At 46.9% G+C, this 24,586-nt stretch overlaps 1 protein-coding gene and 1 long non-coding RNA gene across 3 annotated transcripts; one reads left to right on the forward strand and one right to left on the reverse strand.

The window, feature by feature from the left end:
* The first annotated feature begins 348 nt into the window (after positions 1-348).
* On the forward strand, positions 349-4,716 carry LOC142001046 (uncharacterized). Of its 2 annotated transcripts, XR_012642380.1 has the most exons (5): positions 349-637; positions 1,579-1,654; positions 2,278-2,354; positions 3,469-3,672; positions 4,615-4,716. It is a non-coding gene; the product is annotated as an uncharacterized LOC142001046 (long non-coding RNA). The 2 variants fall into 2 exon arrangements; XR_012642379.1 differs by lacking the exon at positions 4,615-4,716 and having other exon boundaries at positions 3,469-4,567.
* A 7,257-nt stretch (positions 4,717-11,973) lies between these two features.
* TNFRSF18 (TNF receptor superfamily member 18) lies at positions 11,974-23,908 on the reverse strand. Its single transcript, XM_075017975.1, has 6 exons — positions 23,764-23,908; positions 20,142-20,285; positions 17,783-17,870; positions 17,129-17,226; positions 15,926-16,051; positions 11,974-14,199 (listed from the first exon to the last, which is right to left on the reverse strand). The coding sequence occupies exons 1-6, from the start codon at positions 23,906-23,908 to the stop codon at positions 14,063-14,065; spliced, it is 738 nt and encodes a 245-aa protein (XP_074874076.1). The 3' UTR covers positions 11,974-14,062.
* Between the last annotated feature and the right edge of the window lie 678 nt (positions 23,909-24,586).

Here is a 24,586-nt window from a genome sequence, read left to right on the forward strand (position 1 = left end):
TCTAAGTAAGTTGTTTGTAAGTGAGGTGTAATTTGGGGGCACACCAAATTTATCTGACTCCTGAAAAGGGTACTGTAATCTGGAAGGGTTGAATGGCACGTGTTTCAAGACCTCAGATTACCTTAGGATCATGTTTCTCAATTGGTTGTATGCATATCCTTAGCGGTACATGAGAGACGTTTGGGGATATATTTTAGAAAAGCGGTACTTTAAAAAAAAAAGTTGAGAAACCCTGCTCTGGAAGGAATAGCTAAGATTAGCTTTAATGAGGCATTGTGTACATTCTGCCACCTAGTGGCTGAAGCAGTTTGCATGCCATGATGAGTGTTAAATGTTTTCTATTGTAGCTATCACAAACCAAAGGAAAATACCGGCTTGTACAGTGCATGATTAGGATGATTAAATGCTTGAAAGCAGCCCTATAAGTTAGGGTCTCTCTCTACTTCCATCTGACCATCCAGCCTCCAAGCTAAGACTGCCCTATTAGGTAAAAGTTAATGACTTTCTTGTCTCCAATCTGCACTATGTGCCCCTCTCTCTCTCTCTGCAGGAATTTGTAGAGAGGCTGCTGGTGCTGTTTCCTGATGATCTGGTTTTCCTCTCCGTAAACAGTGAGAGAACAGGCATTGTGTATGAGGTAAACATTGAGGCAGGACGACTGACTGCAGAAGAAAGGTCACTGGGCCTATAGCGTGTGGTTAAATGAGAGCTGAGGTGGGGGAATCCAAGAACAACCCTACAGGTGTTGGAAGGGTGTCAGCAACAAGGAAGGGGAGATGATGATTAGGGCGGCCCAGGGAGGACTAAAGGAGAGCTATAGAATGAAGCTGAGCTAAGGAAAACTTGAGCTGAATATCAGGAAATATGTCTTTACAATGAGGGTGGTGAAATCTCTCAAATGTGGAAACCCCTGTGCTTGGGATATTTAAACATTCAGCTGGGAAATCCTGGAGCAATGGACTTGTTAACTTCAGACCCCTTTCTCTTCTGACTCCAGGGCTTGGCAACTCCTAGCAAGGCTCTGTTTAAGTCCTTAAAAATCAGTGTGGTATTGTATCAAATAGCCTCTGCTCTCCATTTCACCCTGGCTCAGAGCTAAACACCACAAGCCTTGAGGGAACTTCACCTCCTAAACTTCAAGGCCATCACCACATGGGCTGGCCTCTGTCCCACTAAGTAACAGAAACTGAGCATGACCGGGGGCGGGGGGGGGGCAGCTGATATCTGTTACACAACCCACTTTTCACTTGCTTTGTCTCTCTAATACCCTGGGAACAACCCTGCTACAACAGCACCGCAAAAGCTGAGGCAGTTCCATTTCAAGGAGCCGCATGCAAGTATAAGACCATTGCTGCATCTTTTGCTCCTCATGCAATAAAAATGACATAAAGGGGATCTAAGGACGAGGCTGGGTCCTAAATATCCATATTTGGCAAACATACAAAATATGTGAGGCCTATACAGCCATCTGCTCTGACTGAGTAGAAGCAGCTTCTATAACACAGATACACCATGAGGGGGCTCATTTAAGGATGCAACCCTGTGCCTGTAACTTCACTCTTTATTTTCTCTTTCGAGGGCAAACTCCCTCTAGCCGGGATTCAGGCGAGAGAGAAGTCTGCTGTGCTGGGGAGGCTGGAATTTGAGATCACAGGTATGCCACAGACTGAGGATCAGGGAGATCTGGGAAGACAGATTGTGCTATGAGAATTTTTGCATTGCAGTAGAATCAGCTGTCTCTTCACAGACTGTTTGGTATTGACCTGTGATAACACAGCCTTGTGTGAGGGCATTAGGCAGGACGGGCTGTGGTAAGCTAATGGGACTTCAGCAGGTCTCACTAAATAATCCTCTTCAGGGTCACTGGCTGAGCCCTGGCTCTTCTCCACCACAAAATCTCTTGCTACATAAAACCAGCTCCCTCTCCCATCCACATCCCTCTGCTCAGCATCCAGCCTGCCCACTACCCCTACATTCCCTCCCCCAAGACAGTCACTCTCTCCCTTGCTTTCTATCAGGCTTTTATAGTCTTCTCTGTTCCCTGATTGGCCCATCTGCTCCAGCCCTGGCTCATCACACCACACTGTACACCTGCTGCCAGAGGGCTGAGCAGGAGTTGGGGTTGGGGAGGGGAGGTTAAGCCTTTGCCTCCTGGAATGCAGCTGGACTCTTGTGCCTTCTCCAAGGGTAAGCTAATACATGGGCCAGGAAGAAACTGGGGGGGTGTACCATTCCCACATCAAGATATTCCCACATACTATGCTGCTGTTTTGGCAGGAAACCTGACAGAGCCGATCCTGATCTCCTGCTGCACTGCTGAAGATTATGAAAAGTGCCTCTTCCACCTCCAAAAGGTACTCCTCAGGCATGGTGCCCATGCACCTTCTTCCCTCCGTGGGTGTTGCTTTTCCAACCTGGGACTTTCCCAACCCTGTGCACTCCTGCTCTCTATGACTTATCTGCCTTCTACTCCTTCTTTTCCCTGCCCCCTGTCTGGGTCCTTCCTGATTCAAAGCCACTTAGCACTCAGAGTGACCATTCAGCACTCTTGGAACTCATCCTCCCAGCTAAAGAGTTTGTCATTGGGGAACCACAGTATTTTTGCCAAATCAGAATGTGGAATTATGTCTGGAGTTTCAGTGGTCCTCTAATTTTTTCCATCCATGGGCAGAATAAATTTTATTATGTGCACCAAGGCATGTACAGATGGGTGCCACCAATAGAAACATGATACGCATTATGGGTGGTTTTGGGTGCTCCACTAATCACTGGGCTATGCCTGAATCTCTCCTGGGCATCTGTCCCAGCACTGAGTTTAAAATAATACTGGTTTGAACTCCCAGCCCCTATTGCAGAAAGCATCAGCCCCTACAGCCTGACCTAAAGAAAAGAGACCACTAGCAAGTAGTAGAGTCCTATGCTCTGTGGATGATGCACAGAGGGGGACATGTGGCATATACTGAACAGACAGTTGTCTATGTGCCATATTTGGGGTTCCCACAGAGGTGATCTGGCAGCAGTGTTTTAAAAGTATAAAGCTTTTGTGCCCTTGAGAACCCGGATGGAGACCGGTTGTGCCTTTCTGAATGCTTAAAATCCTAAAGGCACTCTGAACCTATTTTTCTATCTTGCCCCAAACCAATCCAAATGGACTCTATAGTGCATGTCAATTGCCTGCACAGCAGGAGTTTATATTCCTGGGGCTGTACTAATTAAGGATTGTTACAGCACACTCTGGTTAGAATGTTCACTTTCAAGACAAGGAGCCAACCATCTGTTTGTGTGCCTGGTACCATGTCCATTACATCTTCCCCAAACCAGTGATTTGTACAGCTCCTAGCACAAAGAGGCTCCAATCTTATTCAGATTAGCTCAGATTGACCTAACACAGGAAAAATAGCAGTGTGACATCTTTCCAGTGTCATAGCTGAATTAGGGCATTAATCTGCTTATGTCAATCTATTCCAGCCCGAGCAAAACCTCGAAACGGTGACTATCCAGCCACCACCCATGGTGCCAAAGAAGTCACAGCAGCGTTAGAACTGTGGAGCCTCTGGAAAAGGCTAGCATCTGGTGACATCGCTGACTGTAGAGGACAAACGGATGTCTAAAGATGCTGGAGGAAGAAGCCTGCCTCCAGCAAAACTAGAGATGGACCTTCAGACTGAGCAGGTTGATTTGGGATTCCTCCATTTTAACCTACCTTGTGGGGTATGGTCCCTGGTTGGACCCATTCATTTATGCACGGATGAGCTGCTGTTCTCAGCTGCCTGTTAGAACCCAGTGGATATAATCCCAGTGGAGCAGACTTCTTGGGAAGAAATCTTCCCTGGTCTGATTATTTTATTTATTGGCTGCTTCTTCAAGAGTGAGAAATGATCTAAGGGATGGGGTATATGAGGAATAAAACCGTCGGCGCCAGCCCCAGCCTTGTGCAGAAATGAACATTTCTGTTACACAATCATAGTGTTTCGGGCCAGAAGGGACCACCAAATCTGACCTCCAATGGGCCACCAACACCTGAACATTAAACCCAGCACCCAGGCTGAGATCAGCATATCACAGCCCATAGGAGACTGGAGTAGTATGTGCTCCTGGCAGAGGTTAGGGGGACCAGTTGCACCAGCATCTCAGGCCCATATAGTGGCTAGTGACCAGCACACACATACACACGTTGCAGGGGAAGGCAAACCCATCCCTGCCAAACTGAGTAGGGGGCAAATTCCTTCCCAACCCAGCATATGGCAATCAGCCGGTCCCTGAGCACGTGAGCGAGAACCAGTCAGCCAAGCATCAGTGAGAACGTTCAGTAACACCCCACAGGCCAGGCCCTCCCTGTCCAATGTCCCCTCTCCAGTCATGACTGCCCCAGCTGCTTCTAAGGCAGATTGGAAAAAATAAGACTGGGAAGGGTCAGGATTCTCTTCCGGATGCCTGTAGACAGCTAGCTGAAGCCCTGCACATGAGCTGTTGGAATAGGAGATGTAACTCAGATGGGATGCATAGGGCTGCCCAGCCCTGCTCTGCCCCGTCCCGCCTGTCACCATCACACAATTCTCCCCAGAAACTCGTCCTGCTCTCTGTCCGAACTAATTAAATTGTTTGCCCCCACAGCTTCTAGTGGGAGACTGTGACAGAACTTCACTCCTTGGATGGTTAGACATCTTCTACTTCCCAGCTTGAACTGGTTCACGATCAAATTATATCCACTTGTTCTTGGGTGAACATTGCCCTTTATCTTAAATAGCTCTTCGGTGTCCCTGGTGTTTATCCTTCCCCTGGCCTTGGATGTATTTAAAGAGAGACATTGGGTCATTTCCTGGGGTCCCTGAGGCACCTCACAACCACCTGCCATGAGCATGACACAGCTGTCCCATTCTGCTGTTGATCAGCTCCCCGTAATCACCAGCCTCTGGCCGCACTGATGTTCCCTTTCATGCTTCCACAGGCCTCACACTGTCTCTATGGCAGGGATGGTGAATCCCCCACCACCTGCAGTCCAGATCTGGCTCTAAGGCTCTTGTCTCCCCCTGCAACCTCACCATCCAGCCCACAGCAGGGTGGGGGAACCATCCCCTGCGCATGAGGCTGGAGCATGTGGGATGTGAGGTGTCTCAGTCAGGGGCCACATCAGTGAAGGTGTTTTCTTTTTTTTTGCTCCTCACATATGTGGCCTCTGACTGATTGTTCTGTGGGTCAGTGGCTTCTGAGCCAAAATATATTCCCCATCTCGTCCTATGGCTTAGCAATAAGCACACCACTGACCCCTTAGTCCTCTGACTATACTCCTGGAGATCACAGTCCTTGGTTCACTGGGAGCTCCCAGATCTCTGAGACCTGTTATTCCGCCAAGAAATGGTACACACTAGCTTGAAAAATTCAGATCAGGAGTCCCACTTTAGAGAACACACCACATCTAGAAACATATAGCAAGAGAAAGAGAGAGAAAGAGAGAGAGACGAAAATAAGTTGGTTATGAAAAACAGATTCAAGTATTTGTAAGTAAAAATACTGAATGTGAATGGTTTCACAGAGAAAAAAATCATAGTATATGTTCTAGAGCTTAAACGTAACAAGACATTCCCCTTCCTCCTACAAGATAGCTTTCCCCAACTTTTTCTCCAGGATGCTCAACAAGATGGGTCATGCTCCCTTGTCACAAATCTAGCTTGCTAGACAGCTCATCTTCACAAATGGAAGTGTAACCCTCAGGCAGACTTGAACCTGAAACTTCTAGAGCTTAGTGAAGGCAGCTCTACAGCTTGAGCCAAAAGCCAGCTGCTTCTCAGCAGAGGTTATAGAAGACACTCACGCTTTCACTCTGTAAGTGGGCTAGGTGCAACTATATGCGTCAATGAGACACAAGTAGGTGTGTGGATTACAGAAAAAGCCCAGGGTGTCTTTTTGCACCCCCAAATGTACCAGAACAGACCACTGTTTACCTCTTCGGCTGTGGCCATTTCAAAGATTACTAATGAGGCGCTGAATAGAATATTCAGCGCCTCATTAGCATTAGAAGGCTTTCGAAAGGGCCCCGCTCCTTTCGAAATCCCCTTATTCCCCTGCTTTTACCGGCAGACCAGGTGAACATATTTTTAATGTGTGTAAATATGTAATTCCTCATAGAGACGCTGTGCATACATTGCATAATGACCAGGGCAATACAAGGTGTTGGGGGAGAATTATACAATTCCTTGTGCTGAACCTAGGGAATTTCCGTGCCCCTGTGTTCCACGTGCTAGGTGGTATCACAAGCATTCTTGGGTGACAGTAATCACCTCCCCTTCCAGTCACTTTTCCTAAATGTGGCTCTCCATTCCCCTGGTCATCCTAATAGGTCTGCTCTGCACTTGTCCCACTCTGAATTCATCAGAGAGTAACATGGACCTGTCTCTCCCTGGGTTGGTCTGAATCTGTTTTATGCCCTTCCAGTTGTCTGTACATCAGTGGCGTAGCCAGAGGGGGCCTGAATTCAGGTGGGTGGGAGTAAAGCCCTGGCAACCCAGTCCCAATGCCCAGCTGGATTGCTGGGTGAGCTACCAGAGTGGGACAAGCACTGGGGTCTGTGGAGAGCCATGGAGGGTGGGCCTGGATGCAAAGTGGGTGGGCCATGGCCCGCTCAGGCCCACCCTGCACATCAGTGGTGGGCAACCTGGAGCCCATCAAGGTAATCTGATTGTGGGCCACAAACCATTTTGCTGATGCTGACCCTCCCTGGACACCGCTTTCACAGCTCCCAGTGGCTGCCGTTGGCCATCGCTGGCTCGAGCAGGCTGAACCTACTGCCGCGGCGCCTCCTGCTGGCCACTTCAGGAACTAGCTCTTCTCCCCTTCGGAGCAGCCTCTCCTGGTGTTCTCTCACCAGCTATGACCTATCCTTTCAGTCACCACCACATCAGAACCCACTTCCCTCCCAAACCACAGCGCCCCCAGCCAGGCACCTTCCTCTCGGGGGAACCCTGTTACGCCTAAGATCATCACTCACCTCAGTGACCCACTGCGTTGCCTCATCCAGCCCTCGTCCCTCAGGGTAAAGTGCAGTCTGAACTCACCACTTCTCATAATCAGTGGAGAGGGGAGTGGCCCTGCTGCCTATTCCTACCCCTGGCTGAGCTCTGGAGCCCTAATACCACCTCAGACCCCAGTCTGGGAGCTAGTCAGGCCATTGCTCCCCTAGCTGCCCTTCATCTTACTCAGCAGTGCTCTAGATCAGGCAACTTCCCTAGCAAGCAGCTCAGCACTTCTCCTTCCACAGCTACAGAGAATCTGAGCGCCCTCAGGCCCAGCCACCCTTTTATACAGCCTAGCCAGGCTCTGACTGGCTGCCTCAAGCCTCCCTCAGTGGCTGCTGCCACAGCCTTCTCCCAGGGCTGTTTTACGCCTTGTTCACCACTGTGGTGTGACTGCCCCATCTCACTGGCCAATGAGAGCTGTTGGGTTGGTGCTGGCATGTGAAGGGGCCACAGGGAGGTGCTGGCTGCCACTTCCCACAGCTCCCATTGGCTGGTAACAGAATCACAGCCACTGGGAGCTGCGGGGAGGGGAGGAGCTGGCAGTTGTTCAATGTCAGAAAAAATGTATCCCAGCCCACAATCAGATTACCTTTATGGACTGTGTGCAGCCCATGGGCTGCAGGTTGTCTACTGCTACTGTACATCGTACTCATTTTTCCATAGGCCTTGGTCCCCAGTTATGTCTTATTCTCTTCTGCAGAGACTGGCTTCCCTTCTTTGCTCCCTCACCATCCCGTTGTCTGCTTGTGTCTCCTTCTCATACCCCATGGCAGCAAACCCATCTCGCAATTTCACCACCACCAGCTGCTGTCTTCCTCTGCCTTATCCTCACAGTAATGTTCTTTCATGGATCACCCGCCTCTTCTGGCATTTCACCCTCCTGGTCCTTTTGTTCAGTAAGTGTCCACAATTCTGGAGTTATCTGTGCCTCCCACTCTCTGGTCTCCTGCATTATACCATCAAACCCTCATCTGAATTCCACCATCTCAAGGAGCACCTCTAATCCTTGGATCTTCTCTGGCTCAAGGTTGGTCACACAGTTTCACGCATGTGTAGCTCCCACCAGATACCCACTCAAAGGTGACGTACATCTTGCAGCTGCTGTTTGCAACCATCTTTGTCTATTCTCCATCTCAGGTCACGTCTAGTGTTACCTCAGTAGATCGTCTTCTTGTTCTGGACCCTAATCCTATAAAAAGTAGAATCGGGCCAAGACAAACTCACACAGAAACACTGTTCTCCACCATTTGCTGCTAGCTGTTTGCAAACAGATGAATCCCCCAGCTCTCATTGGCTACCATGGGACAACTCACATTATTCATGGAACAGCTGGAGGATTGGGCCCTTAATTTTTGTCTCAAGAACTGCTCATAACTCAGGTCTGAGTTATTGTCAATGTTCCCACTAATCTTTTCCATCCACATGTGGATTTTTTTTAACATTGACGTGTGGAATAAATTTTATGTGCACCAATGTGCAAAAGTGCACCACCAGCAGAAATAAAAACCTAGCTGTGGGTGCTCTGCTGATCAGCTGGGCAGCATTTGACTCTCTTCTGCATGGTCACCCAAATGCACAGATACCTTGGAACACTGGTTATTGTCTGCAAGGTTAGCTGACCACCCACTGCTTCATTTCCTGTCAAGAGAGCCTCAGGCAACTCAGGAAATGGTGTCAGTGTCTTAGAAATCTGCCTTTGGGTCATGGCTTACTCAGACTTTTGGTCTAGTGTATTTTCTGTAAACTGTAAAATCTGCTTTGGGAGAGGCTTGAGGGACTGACAAACAACAGGTGCTTGACACACGTGGTTCTTCTGATAACAAGAGGTGAGCTGACTGTAGTATGCTCGAGACGTGCTAGGGGTCACTCTCTTAGAGTCAAGATAAAAAGCAGTCAAGTAGCACTTTAAAGACTAGCAAAATAGTTTATTAGGTGAGCTTTCGTGGGACAGACCCGCTTCTTCAGACCATCTGTCCCACGAAAGCTCACCTAATAAACTATTTTGCTAGTCTTTAAAGTGCTACTTGACTGCTTTTTGTTTTAATAGTGTATAGACTAGCACGGCTTCCTCTCTGTTATTCTTAGAGTCAAGTTGTTTGCCAGGAAAGGTGGCATCTTGCATAGGTCGCACTGTGTGTTGAACAGAGATAGCGTGTGTGCACGTGTGTGTGTGTGAGCACACACCCTCACACATGCTTTGTGGCTCTGGGACTGAAATTTGACCTGAACTCAGATTCAGCTTTTGCAGTGACACAAGGACAAACCCAAATAAAACTACCTTGCTCTCAGAAAGGAAGCTGGAACGTATGAAGATTTCTTTGCCTAGGGACTCTGAACGGGTAACTTGTTTTCTTTAAATCATGTCTCATTCTCCATTTGCTGAAATGCCTCCAGCGTCACAATCACCCACAGTTATAGGTTTCCCCTGAATCAGAACCATGAGACAACAAGCACTGAACTGATTTTTCCACCCATAATAAGTTTTGGGTGAGCAGTTAGGCAGGAAGTAGACATACTTCTTGAGCTGGGTATGAAGTGGATGGGCCACAATGCAACCTACCTCCATCTCCCAGAGCTGTGTTCGAAGCATCAGTGTGAACAAACAGTGCCACCTGCTAATCGATAGGTGCAAAACACGCAGCTCTGCCAACACACCTCACTCCGGACCTTTAGCTGAGTCTGGGCTCTTTATGCAACTTTTGCAAAGCACCCTAACAGTGACCAAGAATTGATAACAACACGAAGTCTTGTGGCACCTTATAGAATAACAGATATTTTGGAGCATCAGCTTTCGTGGGCAAAACCCGCTTCTCAGATGCTGTTCTCCCCACCCCCAGGCCTATCAAACAGCTTTTCATCTTCTTGAGTACATTGGGCTTGTCTAAGTACTGATCTACTGCCCTGATGGTACTCAGTAGCTGCAAAGCTGGTTTAGCCAGCTGCCTGGAAACCCCCATTTCCCAGGGCAGAGGAGGAGGTGAGAAAGGGGAAGGATTAGAAGAGTAGATAATAGTGCTGGTTTGGAACAAAATGTGTTGGCATGGGTATTGTAGGGCACAGGTGTGGGTGTGCGTGAGGTTAGGAGCCAGGTGTATAGGGAAGAGCTGTGTGGAGAAACCTTATTCAGAATGGTCGAATGCACTGAGATAAATCCATTGAAATAAAAGAATTAAAAACAAACAGAAAACAGACACACACACATACACACACAAAACCACTCCCACAATTGTTCTAAATCTCTGTTACGTCCAGGGCAGCTCTACTGATAACTGAGCTAATGTTTATTTTGCCTTTACAAAAGGTCACAATAAGATTTTTTTAAAAACACACAGAATCTAAAGGGAAATGCAATGCATGGGAAGACCTCTTCCAAGCACTTACAACAGGGGCAGCAGCAACAGCCTTTGCTTAGCTGGCAAATTGGAGCAAGGAGGAGCAGCCAGAGAACTCCTGTGATAGCTCAAAGCTGTGTAACCGCACCAAAGCCATCCTCTTGGGTCCATTCCCTTGGGCTTTTACAGTTCACCCCACCTCGGCCAGGGAGCTGTACATTTCTCAAAAGGAGCAGAAGAACCTTCTCCCAACCACTCCTTCTCTTCCTAGTTTTTATAATTTTGCTGATGTGTTTAACATCGCCCAAGAGGCTTGTGGAAAATGTAGGAGACCCAAACATGGGTTGCCATTACATTTCAAAAGGGTTGCTGGCTGGGCTGGGGAGCTCCATGGGTGGCTATTAAGAAGCCATTCACACTCCTGAAGTGGTTCTCAATTTCTTAATTGGATTAACAGCAGTCAGGCAGTTAAGCCAATCAATTACATCGAGAACCATTTCAGCTGCAGGGCAGAGAACTGCACACCTGAGGAGTGGCACCCAGCTCATGTAAGCCAGGGGCCTGAGGCCAAGGTTGAGAAGGAGGGAGCACACAAGTGATCACCTGGCTGGCTTCCAGCCTCTGCAGGAGATGGGGTCCTCCCAGACCCCAGCAGCATTCCCACAGCTGGTGCCGCTGGCTGGAGCACCATGCCCCAGCCAACTTCCAGCTGTGGGGTTCCCTGGGCCTCCCCTAGCTCTCTCCAGCCTGGAAGTGACTCCTAGCCCCTGAGTGAGACACCCTTCGTTTCCTTTTGCCCCTAAATGACTCCTAGCCCCTGCGTGTCACTCACCTAGCCCCCTCCAGTTCCTGAGTGTGACTCCCCGAGCCCCTGATTGTGAGGTTTAAGCCAGGGGGAGCAGTTTGGGGATGTATCTTTCCACCACCACAGCTCTGACTAACTCTAGTAAATGTAGTGTTATTATTTTATTAATATATCTCCCCTTTGCTATGAAATAACTACTATGAATACATAAACATGAGGGGGCACGATTTTATATTCTTGCCTCAGGTGCAAAATTAGCTAGTTACGGCTCTCCTATCCACCCCGTCCTCCCATTTTTGAATGGCCTTGGGTCACCAAGTCTCCCTGAATTGTCCCCGTCTGCAAAAGTGGGGAATGGCTGCATGGCGGAAACTGATTCAATTTCACAATTCGATCAGTGGTGGAGGAGTCAAGAGTGAAACAATGGTTTTCCTGAGTAAGAATGACACTTGGACATATTTGTCTGAAAGCTGTTAGAGAAGTATCACATGCTTTATAAACACCCATGGGGACTCTATTACAAATAGGTAAACTGAGACATGGGGTTAAGTGGCTTGCCCCAGGCCAGACACCAAGGCAGTTGCAGGGTTAGGAGTCTGGACTACTCATCCTGCACAGTGCTATCTCTTGCATGGTGTCAAGTATCCGAGGGGTAGCCGTGTTAGTCTGGATCTGTAACAGCAACGAAGGGTCCTGTGGCACCTTATAGACTAACAGAAAAGTTTTGAGCATGACCTTTCGTGCAGCATCTGATGAAGTGAGTCTGTGCCCACGAAAGCTCATGCTCAAAACTTTTCTGTTAGTCTACAAGGTGCCACAGGACCCTTCGTTGCTGTTACAGTGCTATCTCTGTAAGCCACAGTCCTTCCCATGTGGGCTAAGTCGACACTGCACTGAGTGTGAAGCAGCCCAGCCCCCACTGCCTCCTAAGCACAGCCAGTTACGATGCTGTAAAGCACCAGTGTGAATCAAGCTGTGGCTCTGGGGGGCTGAACTCCCAACACTGTTAGCTACTGCCCTCGTGGAAGTGATGTACACATAGCTCTGGGAGAGCTCTCTCCCAGAGCTCCTGTCCTGGCCGTATGTTCAGTTGAAATGCAGCTGCACATTAAAATTTTAAGTGTGGACAAGTCATACTCTCAGCTCTCCAGTTATGGCACCAAATCACAGCATTTGGTAAAACATATGAAGAGAAGCGAGCAAAGCAACGTTCAAGCAAGAAAGCCCAGTGGTACCGTCTCCTGGCAGTAGGACTGGGAGCACACTGAAATTACAGGAAAGTACCAGCGTAAGGAGTTCCACAATCATGAATGATGATAGAACGTGAGATCAGGAATTGTAGAGACACCCAGAACTGCTTTCAAAATATTTCTGAGCTGAGGAGATTCCTCTGTCGACCAGGCCTCAGAACTGGGACTGCATTACATTCTTTTTACATCTCTGGGCAGCTAATTATAACAATGTTTACTATCATTTAATAAGAAAAAAAATCGCCATTTCTCTTTATCATGCAATTAGTCTTTCCAGTGCTTGCCTTAACTGATAGGCGTCACTTCCTTATCTCCACCATAAATCAGAGGCGGAAACTGACGTCCTGGTTTGGGGTAGGTGGTATTTGCATTTTCTTTATATGAAGTCTGACTCAAAACCTCAGGCTCAGGGAGCTTTTACTCATCAAAAGGTTTCTCTCCAAGGTTATTGCTCTTTCCTGGTAGCTGGTGTGGGAGTCGGGGCAGCGGTGGGGAGCTGGGAAACTACGCAGCAATTGGATGGTGTGAAAGAAGGAAACCTAGTTTTGGCTGAAGAGGCCACATCCGTGGCTTGTCATGCCCAGTGCACTTTGCCACTTTATGCCAGCTGAGGAGATAGATCTCAGAGGTACAGTTTACCCTTGGCCTTGCTGAAAAATGTGAGTCCTGGCCTTGTCTGGTTTTCCCTTTCTTCTCTTGGTTGCTGCAGAAGCCAGATGAGAATCTTTATGGTTGGGACTGCCCAGGCCTCAGGTGGGGTTTGTATTTTTAACTGACTGTCCCTCAAACAAAAATGGCTTAAAGGGGGAAAATTTCTCCCTGGAAACAAACATTCTTTAAGGTGTCATAGGACCTACAATGCCCACAGTTTTCCTATGGCTGAAGCAAAGCTCTTGCTGTGCTGTAAGTATCTCTGCAAAAGCCCACAGGGGCCTTTGATTGTTCCCAGAGGGGAGCTCACAGACACGTCCATTGTCTGCCAGTCTGGGCAGGGAAGCTAGACAGGGGCAAGAGCTGTGTGCTGAGATTCATACGATCAGCGAAAGCATCAAGAAAATCCTGTTTCTACGACAGAACAAAGCTTTTCACACCTTCTGAGGGAGCTCCCCTTTTCACCTACAGGTGGAAGGCACGGCACGGAGAGGGGAATGCAACAGGGCTGACTGAATTATTGCACACTGTATATGGCCTGTTAGCCAAGCCTTGCCCCCTTCATGGATATCCAGCAGGCACTTGTGCCACCCTGGCAATACAGCGGATGAAAACGACAATTGAATTCCCCAGGGACATACTCACATGCCCAGGAGAGAGACAACTGGAAGGCCTCATGCAGGGACCCTGATTCTCCACAGAAATGTAACTCAGTCAGGTGCCTCAGGGTCATGAGCACGTAACAGGAAGAAGAGTAATCCAGTTCGGGAATGCACGTCCCAGAATGTGTTCAAAAGGGCTTTACCTCAGAGAAGGGGGAACACGCCACTGTGGTCTTGGCTGCACGCAGTGTCAGTTCATCCTCACTTCCTAGCGCAAAGTCTGTTACAAAAGCCTCCCTCTCCTTGCGGCTATGTTTAAAACAGCACCTTTGCCCCTGCTCTGTTCTACGTTTAAAAAGACCAGCCCAGCTCTGGTCTTCTGGCAGCAGCTCCCGCCCCCTCTGCCACTTCAGTGTGGCTCCACGGAGGAGCAAGGGGAGGGTTTTCCTTCGATGGCTTTGCCTCCATGTTCTTCCTCTGGGAACTGGCAGCTATAGGTGTCTTCGACCAGGTGACACGTTGGCAGCGGGATGGGGTGCTCAGGCTCTGTAGGGAACAAGCAGCTGTTAGGGTTGTGGTTGTAAGGAACAAGGCTGGGCACTGGGGGAGCAGCATTTTGCGGCAGCTTGACAGGTGCACCATATATAGCTATGAATGTGCCTACACTTTGGGCAGGAGTGGTGTGCCTATTCTATGTTTGTCAGATTCTGGAAATGGACGTCAGAGGATGGATCGCTTGATAATTATCTGTTCTGTTCACTGCCGCTGGGGCAGCTGGCATTGGCCTCTGTCGGAAGACAGGTAACTGGGGTAGATGGACCTTTTGGTCTGACCCAGTATGGCCGTTCTTATGCCCACTCAGAGGTGGTAAGATACTGTATCACCTCAGAACGTGGAATGATTCCAGGGGAAGCCCACAGATAAGTGCTACAACTCATGTGGAAAACATATACCGTGTGCCATACCCCTCAACCCAATGGCCAGTACTTCCTGCTTTATATTGTCTGGCCAAAAGCAGGAGCCTTAAGGAACTCCTGTGGCAGGCACTCAGCCCAGGATTGCCCCCTTTCTGCCTTCACATGGATGGATTGTCAGCATGAAAGGATGTGACTGGATTGTTGTAAATATCACTGGGACAGACACTCACTGACACTCAGGGTATGTCTACGTGGCAGGAAAACCCTTCAGGGCAAAGGGTCTCAGAACAATAGCTGAGTTCACATTCGGGCTCTGACTCCCTCCCTGCACATTGGGCTTTGTGGCTCATGGTCCAGCCCAACCCCTAATTCTATGTGGTTCCTGTTACCCCCACAGCGTGAGCCCCACAAGCCTGTCAGCTGACCTGAGCATTGACGCTCTTTGCCGAGGGGTGTTTTTTACAGTGCAGACACACCCTACGGCCCCTTTGCATTGCTCAGAGCGGGGTCAGGAGGCTGCTGAGTGTGTGTGTGACTCTATTTACCTCCACTTACAGGCCCCACTGCACTGCTGCTGCAGTGTCACATGCCTTAGTGCAAGTGAAAAGGTGCCCCTTGGTAGTGGGAGGGGCTCTTTTCTATATTAAGCCCACAATTCTGAAGTATATTACACTTCGAAGAACCGGCAGTACAATCTTTGCTTGTTCACTCCTTGCACTCATGCACCCAGCATGGACACACAAAACCAGCCCCCCTGCTGGTTGCTGCTGTGTGTAAGCAAATCCGGAAGCGTGGCCTATACATCCCAAGAGTCTGCTTTGTGATACATATCCCATCTGTATCTACACAACCCCATCTGTACCTATCATCTCTGAGCAGATCTCTGTCCTAAGCATATTTCCCTTGCAACATTCCTCTGAGGAAGGGATGGGCAGATAAAGGCACAGACTACATCAGGCTTTGCCTACACTGCACTCAGATGTGTGACTTGCAGCACAGGCAGGCATACTCATGCAAGCTTTAATCTAGCCAGCACAGCTAAAAATAGCAAGGAAAACTCGACAGCACAAGCTAGCAGTGGAAGACATATCCATCCACTGGCCCAAATGGGCTTGCACAGACTGCCCAAAGTCCACATTGCCTGTTGACTGTTTAAGCTGTGCTACTGAAGCTGCAATCACACCTCTGACTGCAGTGTAGACACAAACTGAAGTGGCTTACTCACTATTACATAAGAAGTAAGTGTTGGAGCAGGGAATTGACCCAGCTCTACCAATCCCTAAGCCAGGGCCTTGACCACTGACCCATTTTCATCCCTTCAGCTACCACAGAATAGTCCGGACAGCTGCACTGACCTTCAATTATGTAGAGTTTCTCTTTCTTCAGTGTCCATAAGCAAAGGTGCAAGAAGAAGGTCATCAAAATAAGAATGAATATACCCAGGGCAGTTAGTATTGCCAGGATGGTGGTGTACTTGGAATCTGAGGAGGAGGGAAAATGGAATGAAATACATGACCAGAGGAGATACCAGTGAAACCAATTTTTCTAAGGAAATGGGGGAGGGTGGGGCGGGGAGAGAGAGAGAGAGAAAGAGGTAGGTGCTGGAAACAGACTGGGAACTTGGAAAGTTGTTCGTCTGGGAAAACCACAGTACACGTTATTAATCACAACGGTCAGGACTGGCCTGGGCTCACGTCTGCAGGAGATCATGATTTATGAACAGCATGCATGATTTCTACCTTGCTTATACATGGATGACGTGTAAGATGATCTAGTCTATCTACCGCACTTTGTTTTCATCCATTTACCTTTGACTTCATGGTGCAAGTCAAAGCCAGCTCAGGGTCTCCTTGAAGGAACACAACACACAATGGATCAAACATTCATCCCAGCTGCAGCTCCAGGGAAAGCAAAGATATAATCTGCCCCAGTACAATTAAAGATATTTGCCTACAAAGGGCCTGGGGCAGTAAAGTTCCTCAGCTCCAGCAAACTCTGAGAGCTGAGGATGGTGAGTGCCTCGCCAGAGATGCTTGGTACCTGTCAGGATGGGTCCTGATATATTTTTTCCCTATTAGGAACTTGAGTTTCTAGATTCTGCTGCTAATTAACATCTGGGTGCGTGGACCCACAACAGGCACATGGTAGGGGAGTCAGAAACAAAAGGAAATTTGAATGCGGATGACTAACTGCTAAATGGCATCTCTTGACCAATTAAAGAGCAGCAGATGTGGGATGGAAAACTCTCGTACACTGTTTGCTAAGGACCAGTTCTCTCACCACCCCTACATTTCCCCTCCTGGTCCTTTGAAAATTGTTATTATCAGCAACGTTTCATCAACATTCAAATCTGCACTGCACAGCAATTCATGCTGCTTCATAAATATCGCAGGGAATTCAAGGGTTTTTTCCACGCCAAGCTATCATGACGGCACAAACCCAGGATCATGTCTTTGTCTGAGTGGTGGCAGTGGAGGTGTTGTCACATTCTTAAATACCTTGAGGAAGGAAAGAGTCAGAAATAAATTATCTGCCCCCCAGCATTCCTCAGGATCTACCTTGCTGCTCAGCTGTGGCCACCACTCCAAAAATGCCACATTCCACATTATGGGTATGATTTCCTGGCCTGATTGTTCGTAATCCAGAACTCTCACAGCTAAGAAAAAAGAAAAGCATTTTTAAAAATATAGCTTTCCCGTGTCTTCTGTTTCTATCCCATGCTTCCTCCCTCTCTCCCATTCCACTTGTCTCCCTTCCCTTTACTTTTGATTTGCTTAGATCACAGCTGGCCAAATTAGCACTACTCCCACCAGATATGCTGGACCATTTCTGCTGAGAATCTTGTTAAGATTTAATCCCGTCCAGATCTAGTTTCAAATTTATAGGCACTTGAGTCAGTTTGTGGCTTTGACCTGAGGTTAAAGACATGGCTTTTGTTGTTGCTGTTGTTTTGGTTTGTTTTTTTTTTTCGTTGTTCTTGGGTTTGTTTTTTTTTTTGGTTTACACTATGTTTCACTTTATGATTAGCTGGGTACAAAACCAAACCAAAACATCCATGTGGTAGCCTGTCAAGCAAAACCACCTACAATCTTAACACAGCAGATTCTTGGATAATTAATTGCTGTGGCTTTAATTTCTTTAAAGATGTAAAGTTAGCCACTTGGGGTGTGTATCGTGTGTTCCAGAGAAGAGATCTATCCATAAAAACGTACTTAGTCCAAGGCCTGCAACAGCTGTTCCAAGTGTCAGAATAAGTTCCATTTTTACATGGTTCACAGGTGAATTTGAAGTGCTCAGTGCCTAGGAGAGAAAAGAAGGGATTACTTCTGGGCAGCATAAAATGACAAATATAGTTCAAATATACGGGCATAAACATGGAGAATGGAGAGGAGAGTTAATAACGGATGACATCAAGAACATTGAGGAATTTAATGTTTATTTTGCTTCAGTTGGCACTAAAAAAAGGTTAATGGAGACCAGATATTCAATACAATTAAAATTTAAAAGAGAGAAGGAATGCAGCTCAAAATAGGGAAAGAACAGGTTAAAGAATATTTATATAAGTTAAATGTATTTAGTTGGCAGGGCCTGATGAAGTTCATTCCAGGCTATTTAAAGAACTAGCTGAAGCTGTCTCAGAGCCATTAGCAGATATCTTTGAGAATTTGCACAGGACAGGTGGGGTCCCAGAAGAATGAAAAAGGGCAAACACAACATCTGTCTTTAAAAAGGGGAACAAAGATGACCTAGGAAATTATAGGCTCACCATCCTAACTTCAAATGCCTGGAAAGATACTAGAAGGAATTCATAAACAATCAGTTTTTAATTACTTGGAGAATAGTAGGGGTATAAGGAAGGGTCAGCTCAGATTTGTCAAGAACAAATCATGACAAATCTATTTAATTTGCTTCCTTGACAGGTATCAGAGAGGTAGCCGTGTTAGTCTGTAGCTTCGAGAACAACAAGAAGTCTTGTCTATAAGGTGCCACAAGACTTCTTGTTGTTCCTTGACAGGCTTACTGACTTATTGCACAGGTGGGAAGCAGTAGGTGTGATATATATTGATTTTAGTAAGACTTTTTACACTTAAACTTTGACTTGCATTCTTTCCCTCTTGTTAATATTAATTGTATTGAATATCAGGTCTCCATTAGTCTTAAGACTTGTCCCACTTAATATTCCAATAGGCAAACTTGGGAAATACGGTTTGGATGAAAGTCCTATAAAACAATACAACTGGTTGAAAGTCTATACTCAAAACATAGTTATCAATGAATGGTTCATGAACAAATTGGAAAGACGTCCTACAGATATTAATTCTAGGTCTGACACTATTCAATATGTTCATAAATAACTCAGATAATGGAATGAAGACTATGCTTATAAAATATACAGGGACACCAAACTAGAAGAAGTTGCAAGTACTTTGGAGGCCAGCATTAGAATTCAAAACAAGCTTGACAAATTAGAGAATTTATCTGAAATCAGCAAGACTAAATTCAATAAAGACAAGAGAAATGCATTTCACTTAGGAAGGAAAAATCAAATGCACAGCCACAAAATGGGGGATAATTGTCTATGTGTTAGTCTTCTGGAAAGGATCTGGGGAGCACAGGAGTAACTCAGTGAATATGTGCCAAGAATGTGATGCAGCTGTGAAAAAGGGCAGCATTCTATGGCCACAGGGTGTATGAACAGGAATGTGGTATGTAAAACACCAGCAGTAACTGTCCCACTATATTTAACACAGGTTGAACCTCTCTAGTCCAGCACCCTCAGAACCTGACAAATTCCAGATGAGACAATTTGCCAGCCCATGGGAGGTCAGTATTGGCCAGCACATTACTAACACTTCCACTGCTTACTGGGCTCTTAGAAAACATTGAGGGTTAAATTACTGCTAAGTAACAGAGCAAAACACTGAGAGCCAGGACTGGAAGCTGTAAAAAAAAAAATATGGGATTTTGGGAAACTTGGTCACACTCATGATAAGTGGTCATCCAGCTAACTAAATTTGTGCTGGATTATGGATGTTGCTGGATGAAAGAGTTCCAGATTAGAGAAGTTCAAACTGTATTCTATTGTTGAGGCCTCAGCTGGCATGTGCTGTGCATAGCTGGGAGCCACATATTAGGAAAGATGTGGACAAACTGCCAAGAGTCCAGAGAAGAACAACTGAGATGAGAAAAAGTTTAGAAAACCTGCCCTATGAGGAAAGGTGCACAAAAGGGGCAAGTTAACCTTGAGAAAAGAGTGCTGAGGGAGCTCCTGATAACAATCTTTCAATATATCAAAGGCTGCTTACAAAGAAGATGGTGAATAACTGTTCTCCATGTCTACTGAAAGTAGGACAAGGAATAAAGGGCTTTTTCCTAGAATATGACCTATTTTCTTCATGGACTTCAGCTACTTCAAAGCTGATGCTTGGCCAGCTAAGCCAACCCTTCCTTAGTACCACAAGGCTTCCAGAATGCATTTGTGTAGAGGATACATGTACAGTGTCCACTGACTCACCCCGTCCATATTTATGGAGCTCAACTTGACAGATCCATTTGCATTCCTATAGTTACCTGATTTGTTCGGCTCCATCCCTGGTCTGCACTGAGGGAGTTGAATGCATTTCGTACACGGACGATTACTGCACTGCTCCCCAGGGCTACACATGCAGGTCGGTTGCAGGGGGTCAGGACGTAGATCTAAAATAGTGCGTGTCACTAAGAAAGCAAAGTGTTAGATTTGCCTGGGGTACCAGAGACCAGAAACAGGCTCTTAATTTTGCACATTTTTGGTTTCTGCTAGTGAACCTCCTTCCAGGGCATAAAATGTAGAGAATTCCCCCACTCCTTTCCTCCACACCCCATGACTCCTCCAGCACACTGGGGTGCCTGAAACCATATATATTGTTAGGGTAGGTAAACCCGCGTACCACCTGTAGGCCAAAGGTAGAAGTCAATGGTTGACCCCACCTTTAATGGGTAAATTCCACCAATGAAGCCTGTAGGTCCCAGCACACAATGCTTCAGGTTGCAACTGCCTACATGTTGAATCTGTTTGTACTTAATGCAAATGTCACACCTTGGTACTCCCACAGGGGCCCCCTGCACAGGAACAGACCCCCCCTTCAGCCCTCAGGCAAAACCCCTGTGTGGGAGGGCTGCTCACAGGACTCCAGACCTCCAGTGACCCTGTCCCTCCCTGCTTTCAGACACTTGCTTCCAAAATATATTGACAGAGAGAGAGCTGACTCCAAATTAAAACCATGGAACCTGACCCGCCCCATCTCCAAATCTGGAGATGCTTAGTTTCCACACAGAGCTGAACTCTGCAGCTCGCTCATCTCTAGTTTCTGACACACTTTAAAACAAAACAGAAAAGCTGATGGCGAGTGACTTGGGAGGTCCCATCAAGGCCTGATCACACTGGCTAGGGCCAGGACTTTTGACACCAGGTCTAGTGAGCTTGTTTAGAGGACAGGAAGTTGTGCATTTACCCAGCAGCTGGATGATTTTGAGGGCGATACAGGGAAAGTACAGATTAGTGAAGCAGGACATTAAACAAAAAGATGTGAGCCTGTGGTCAGCCAACAGTGATTTCCTGAGCTGATGCTGGAATGTACCGGGGCTGGGTCATTCACCTGGTAATCCCCAATCTACCTACCATTCATTGGCCCCTTTTATTTTTTTTTCCATTCTTGAATGGTTTGGAGCAAAATAATGGAATGACTCCGGCATTTAAAGAAAGTGAACTTCAGGCGTCAAGAGCGATTAGAATTCTTTGCTCTATCTCTTAAGAGCCTGTAGATTACAGGCTAATAATGAACCACTCCTGACAACCCCCAATTTGCAGCCAAGTCAAGTCACTCAGCATCTTGTAGGATAAAGGCCCTAGGGTTTGCTGAGTTGCCATTAGCTGGCCTGAAGTTGTCCTCCTCTTTCTTCTGGCAAGTGTTAGTTTTGGTAAAATGATGCTGGATTGGCAGACAACCATGGGAACCTGAACCCCTCAGTGCCCAGAGCATGGGCAGTAACTGCAGAGCCATCTCCTCCCACCTTGCCACATCAGCATGCCTCAGCACTGCCCTGAGACTGGGAAGGTGGCCTGGGACCCAATGACTCACTTAACAAAAGGCCACTGACCTGCACTGACCTCCAATGACCATTCACCTGATGAATTAGGAAGGGAAGACTCCATACCCCTTCCCTAACCACAATTCACTCCCCCCAGATGACTGAATTCTCTCTCATAGCCCTACAGAGCTAAGCCCCTTTTAAGTCTAGGCTGGGAGGGGACGGACGGACTTCATTGTGCGAGAGCATCACATCTTTATACGTGTCCAGAATCTGACATTACCTTCCCAGACTCTAATAAAACCCTTGTCTTGGCAGCATATCTGCCTGTGAGAACAATGTACGAGAACAGCATTGGCTGTTATGCTATCCAAAGTAAAAGTTACGATGGCTTCCAATCTTCTTGCTTCCACGTGTCAGCTGAGTGGGACCTGGTGACCACGTCTACACTACAGCAATCCTTCGAAAGAAGTTCTTCCAGAAGAGATCTTCCAAAAAAAAAGTATTTCGAAAGATTGCGCGCACGCACACACACACACACAAAAAGTGAATCGAAAGACCAATACACTCTTTCAATAGAGTGTCCACACAGCCCCTGCTCTTTTGAAAGAACAGGCCAGGGATCGAAAAATCCAGTGCCATCAGGACAGCTCTTTCAAAAGAAGGCCCTGTGGAGCATCTACATGTGCTTTTTTTTCGAAAGAATCTTTCAGAGAAAGGTGTCCTTCCTCATTTGGGAGAGGAAGAGGTCAGCCAGAAAGAGGCCATTTTGTGTGTAGCCACTCCATGAATTTCTACGAAAAAGGCCTGGCTTTTCCGAAAACACTTGCTAGTGTAGATGCAGCCGGGGAGTCAGAAAGGTATATCCCTATTATCTGCATATTGCACAATTAACTGCTCTGAGAATGTCCAATACTGGGCACAATTACAAACATGCTACCAGACAAGCAGAACCTTACATCTACGCTGGTGTGGCAATTTACAGACATTGAAACCAGAAGGGCCATTGTGTTCATCTGCTATGACCTTCTGCATAAGACAGGCTGTAGAACTTCAACCAGTAATTCCTACATTAAGCCCATAACTGCTGTGCCATCTTTTAGATCTTTTAGAAAGATATCCTGTCTGGGTCTTGATGTCAAGACTGCAAGTGATGGAAATTCCACTATGTCCCAGCTCCATGACCCTCCTAAGATCTGCACACAGTTTATAGGGATTCTAAGTAGGGTTCCCACTAATTTTTTCTATCCATGGTTGGAAGAAATTTTGTTATGTACACTAAGGCAGATGCAGATGAATACCACTAAGAGAAACACACGCTGCCAGACATGGGTGCCGCGCTAATCAGCTGGGCAGTAACTAAATTTCTCCTGGGCAGCTGCCCAAGCAGTCAGCTTACAGGAAACACAGATCCTGAACCTCTGGGCTTGGGCCCCTATTACCTTGCACCATTGGTTGTCATTTAGTCTGGTGCAAAGTGTTATGATTTTGTAGTATTTGACACCCACTTGGCAAAGGTGTGAACAGCAACACCATGGCATCTGGTTCCACACCTTAGAACACTTCTGGCCCAAATGAAAAGGATGCTACCCCCTTTCAGGCTGAGAGACCTGGCAGCTTCACAACAGAGGAGTGGTCTGAAGAAGTGGGTCTGTCCCACAAAAGCTCACCTAATAAACTATTTTGCTAGTCTTTAAAGTGCTACTTGACTGCTTTTTGTTTTGACAACAGAGCAGATTTACTTTCCACTGGGATTCTAAGGAGGGCTGGGCGTGGCCCAACATGCTAGAAACAAACCTTGATTCAACTTCTGCATGCAAAGTCAGACCCAGATGTTGCAGCTTGCTCAGATCCCTGTAAAAAGACAACCCCAAACGGCATAGTGCCCCATGGGTAACTTTTGAGAGAAGGAAGTTTGAAAAATTAGAACACAAATCTAGTCTGAATTTTGCAAGTCAAGCCCCTCTCTGATAACTACAATTGGAGGGAAAAGCCCCTGGGTCTACTTTCCTTTGCACACACTGCTGCGCCCATCATCTTGTAATTTGCCTCCCCCTTGGTTATGGATTCCATGGTCAACACACAACAGGGACAAGACAGAAGGAACCTTCCCTCTCCCGCTTACCTGAATTGCACTTGAAACAGTTTGTAATACAATCCTTGGTCACCACTTTGAATTCATCACTGGGGCACTCGGTCGCCAGAGCCAGCTCAACCTGCAGCCACAGGTCTATCAACAAAACCAAGCTGAGTCTTCTTTGCTTGGCCATGTCTCAAGCTGGTTTCCCTGTGGATGTTTGGATTTACTACAGCTCTGCCCCTGCCTAGCACCTCCTGTCTCTGTGAAACTTATTGAACTGGCAGAGCAATTTTTGTAGTGTGTGGCTAACACTCACACGTGGTTTTCTTCCGTACACACAGTTCCTGTTTCAAAGGTTTGGTGGGGGGGAGTGGCGTGCATGGAAAAAATATGACGTACCAGCAGGGCTTTATTAGTTTAACTGAATACAAACTAGCTGGAATTCCTACCTAGGAAAGGGTTAAGGGGCCACTCACAAAGGACAGCAGTAAGGATGGAGCATCCTGGAGGTAGCAGCAGGAAATAAACAATGCGGACTTGGATTTCAAAGGGCTTTGTCTACCCTTGCAGGTTAATTTGGATTAAAGAACGGTTGAAATGCTGAGCTATTCCAGAATCCCTCTATGTGCAGACAACCCAAGGAGTCCACATTTTCAGCCTCCAATGGACTTTAGAAAAGCAAACTTTAACAAACTTGGAACACTGTCGGTAAGGTACCATGACAAGAAGAGCTAAAGGAAAATGGAGTTCAGGAAAGCTGTCACTTTCTGAAGGAGATAATATAAAGACTTGACTATGAGGTATCCTGATACAAAGAGAACAAAGGAAGAATAGTAAGAGGCCAATATGAGGCCCACAGGACCTCTTT

The sequence above is a fragment of the Carettochelys insculpta genome, chromosome 23 (assembly GCF_033958435.1).
Source record: "Carettochelys insculpta isolate YL-2023 chromosome 23, ASM3395843v1, whole genome shotgun sequence".
Taxonomy (NCBI): domain Eukaryota; kingdom Metazoa; phylum Chordata; order Testudines; family Carettochelyidae; genus Carettochelys; species Carettochelys insculpta.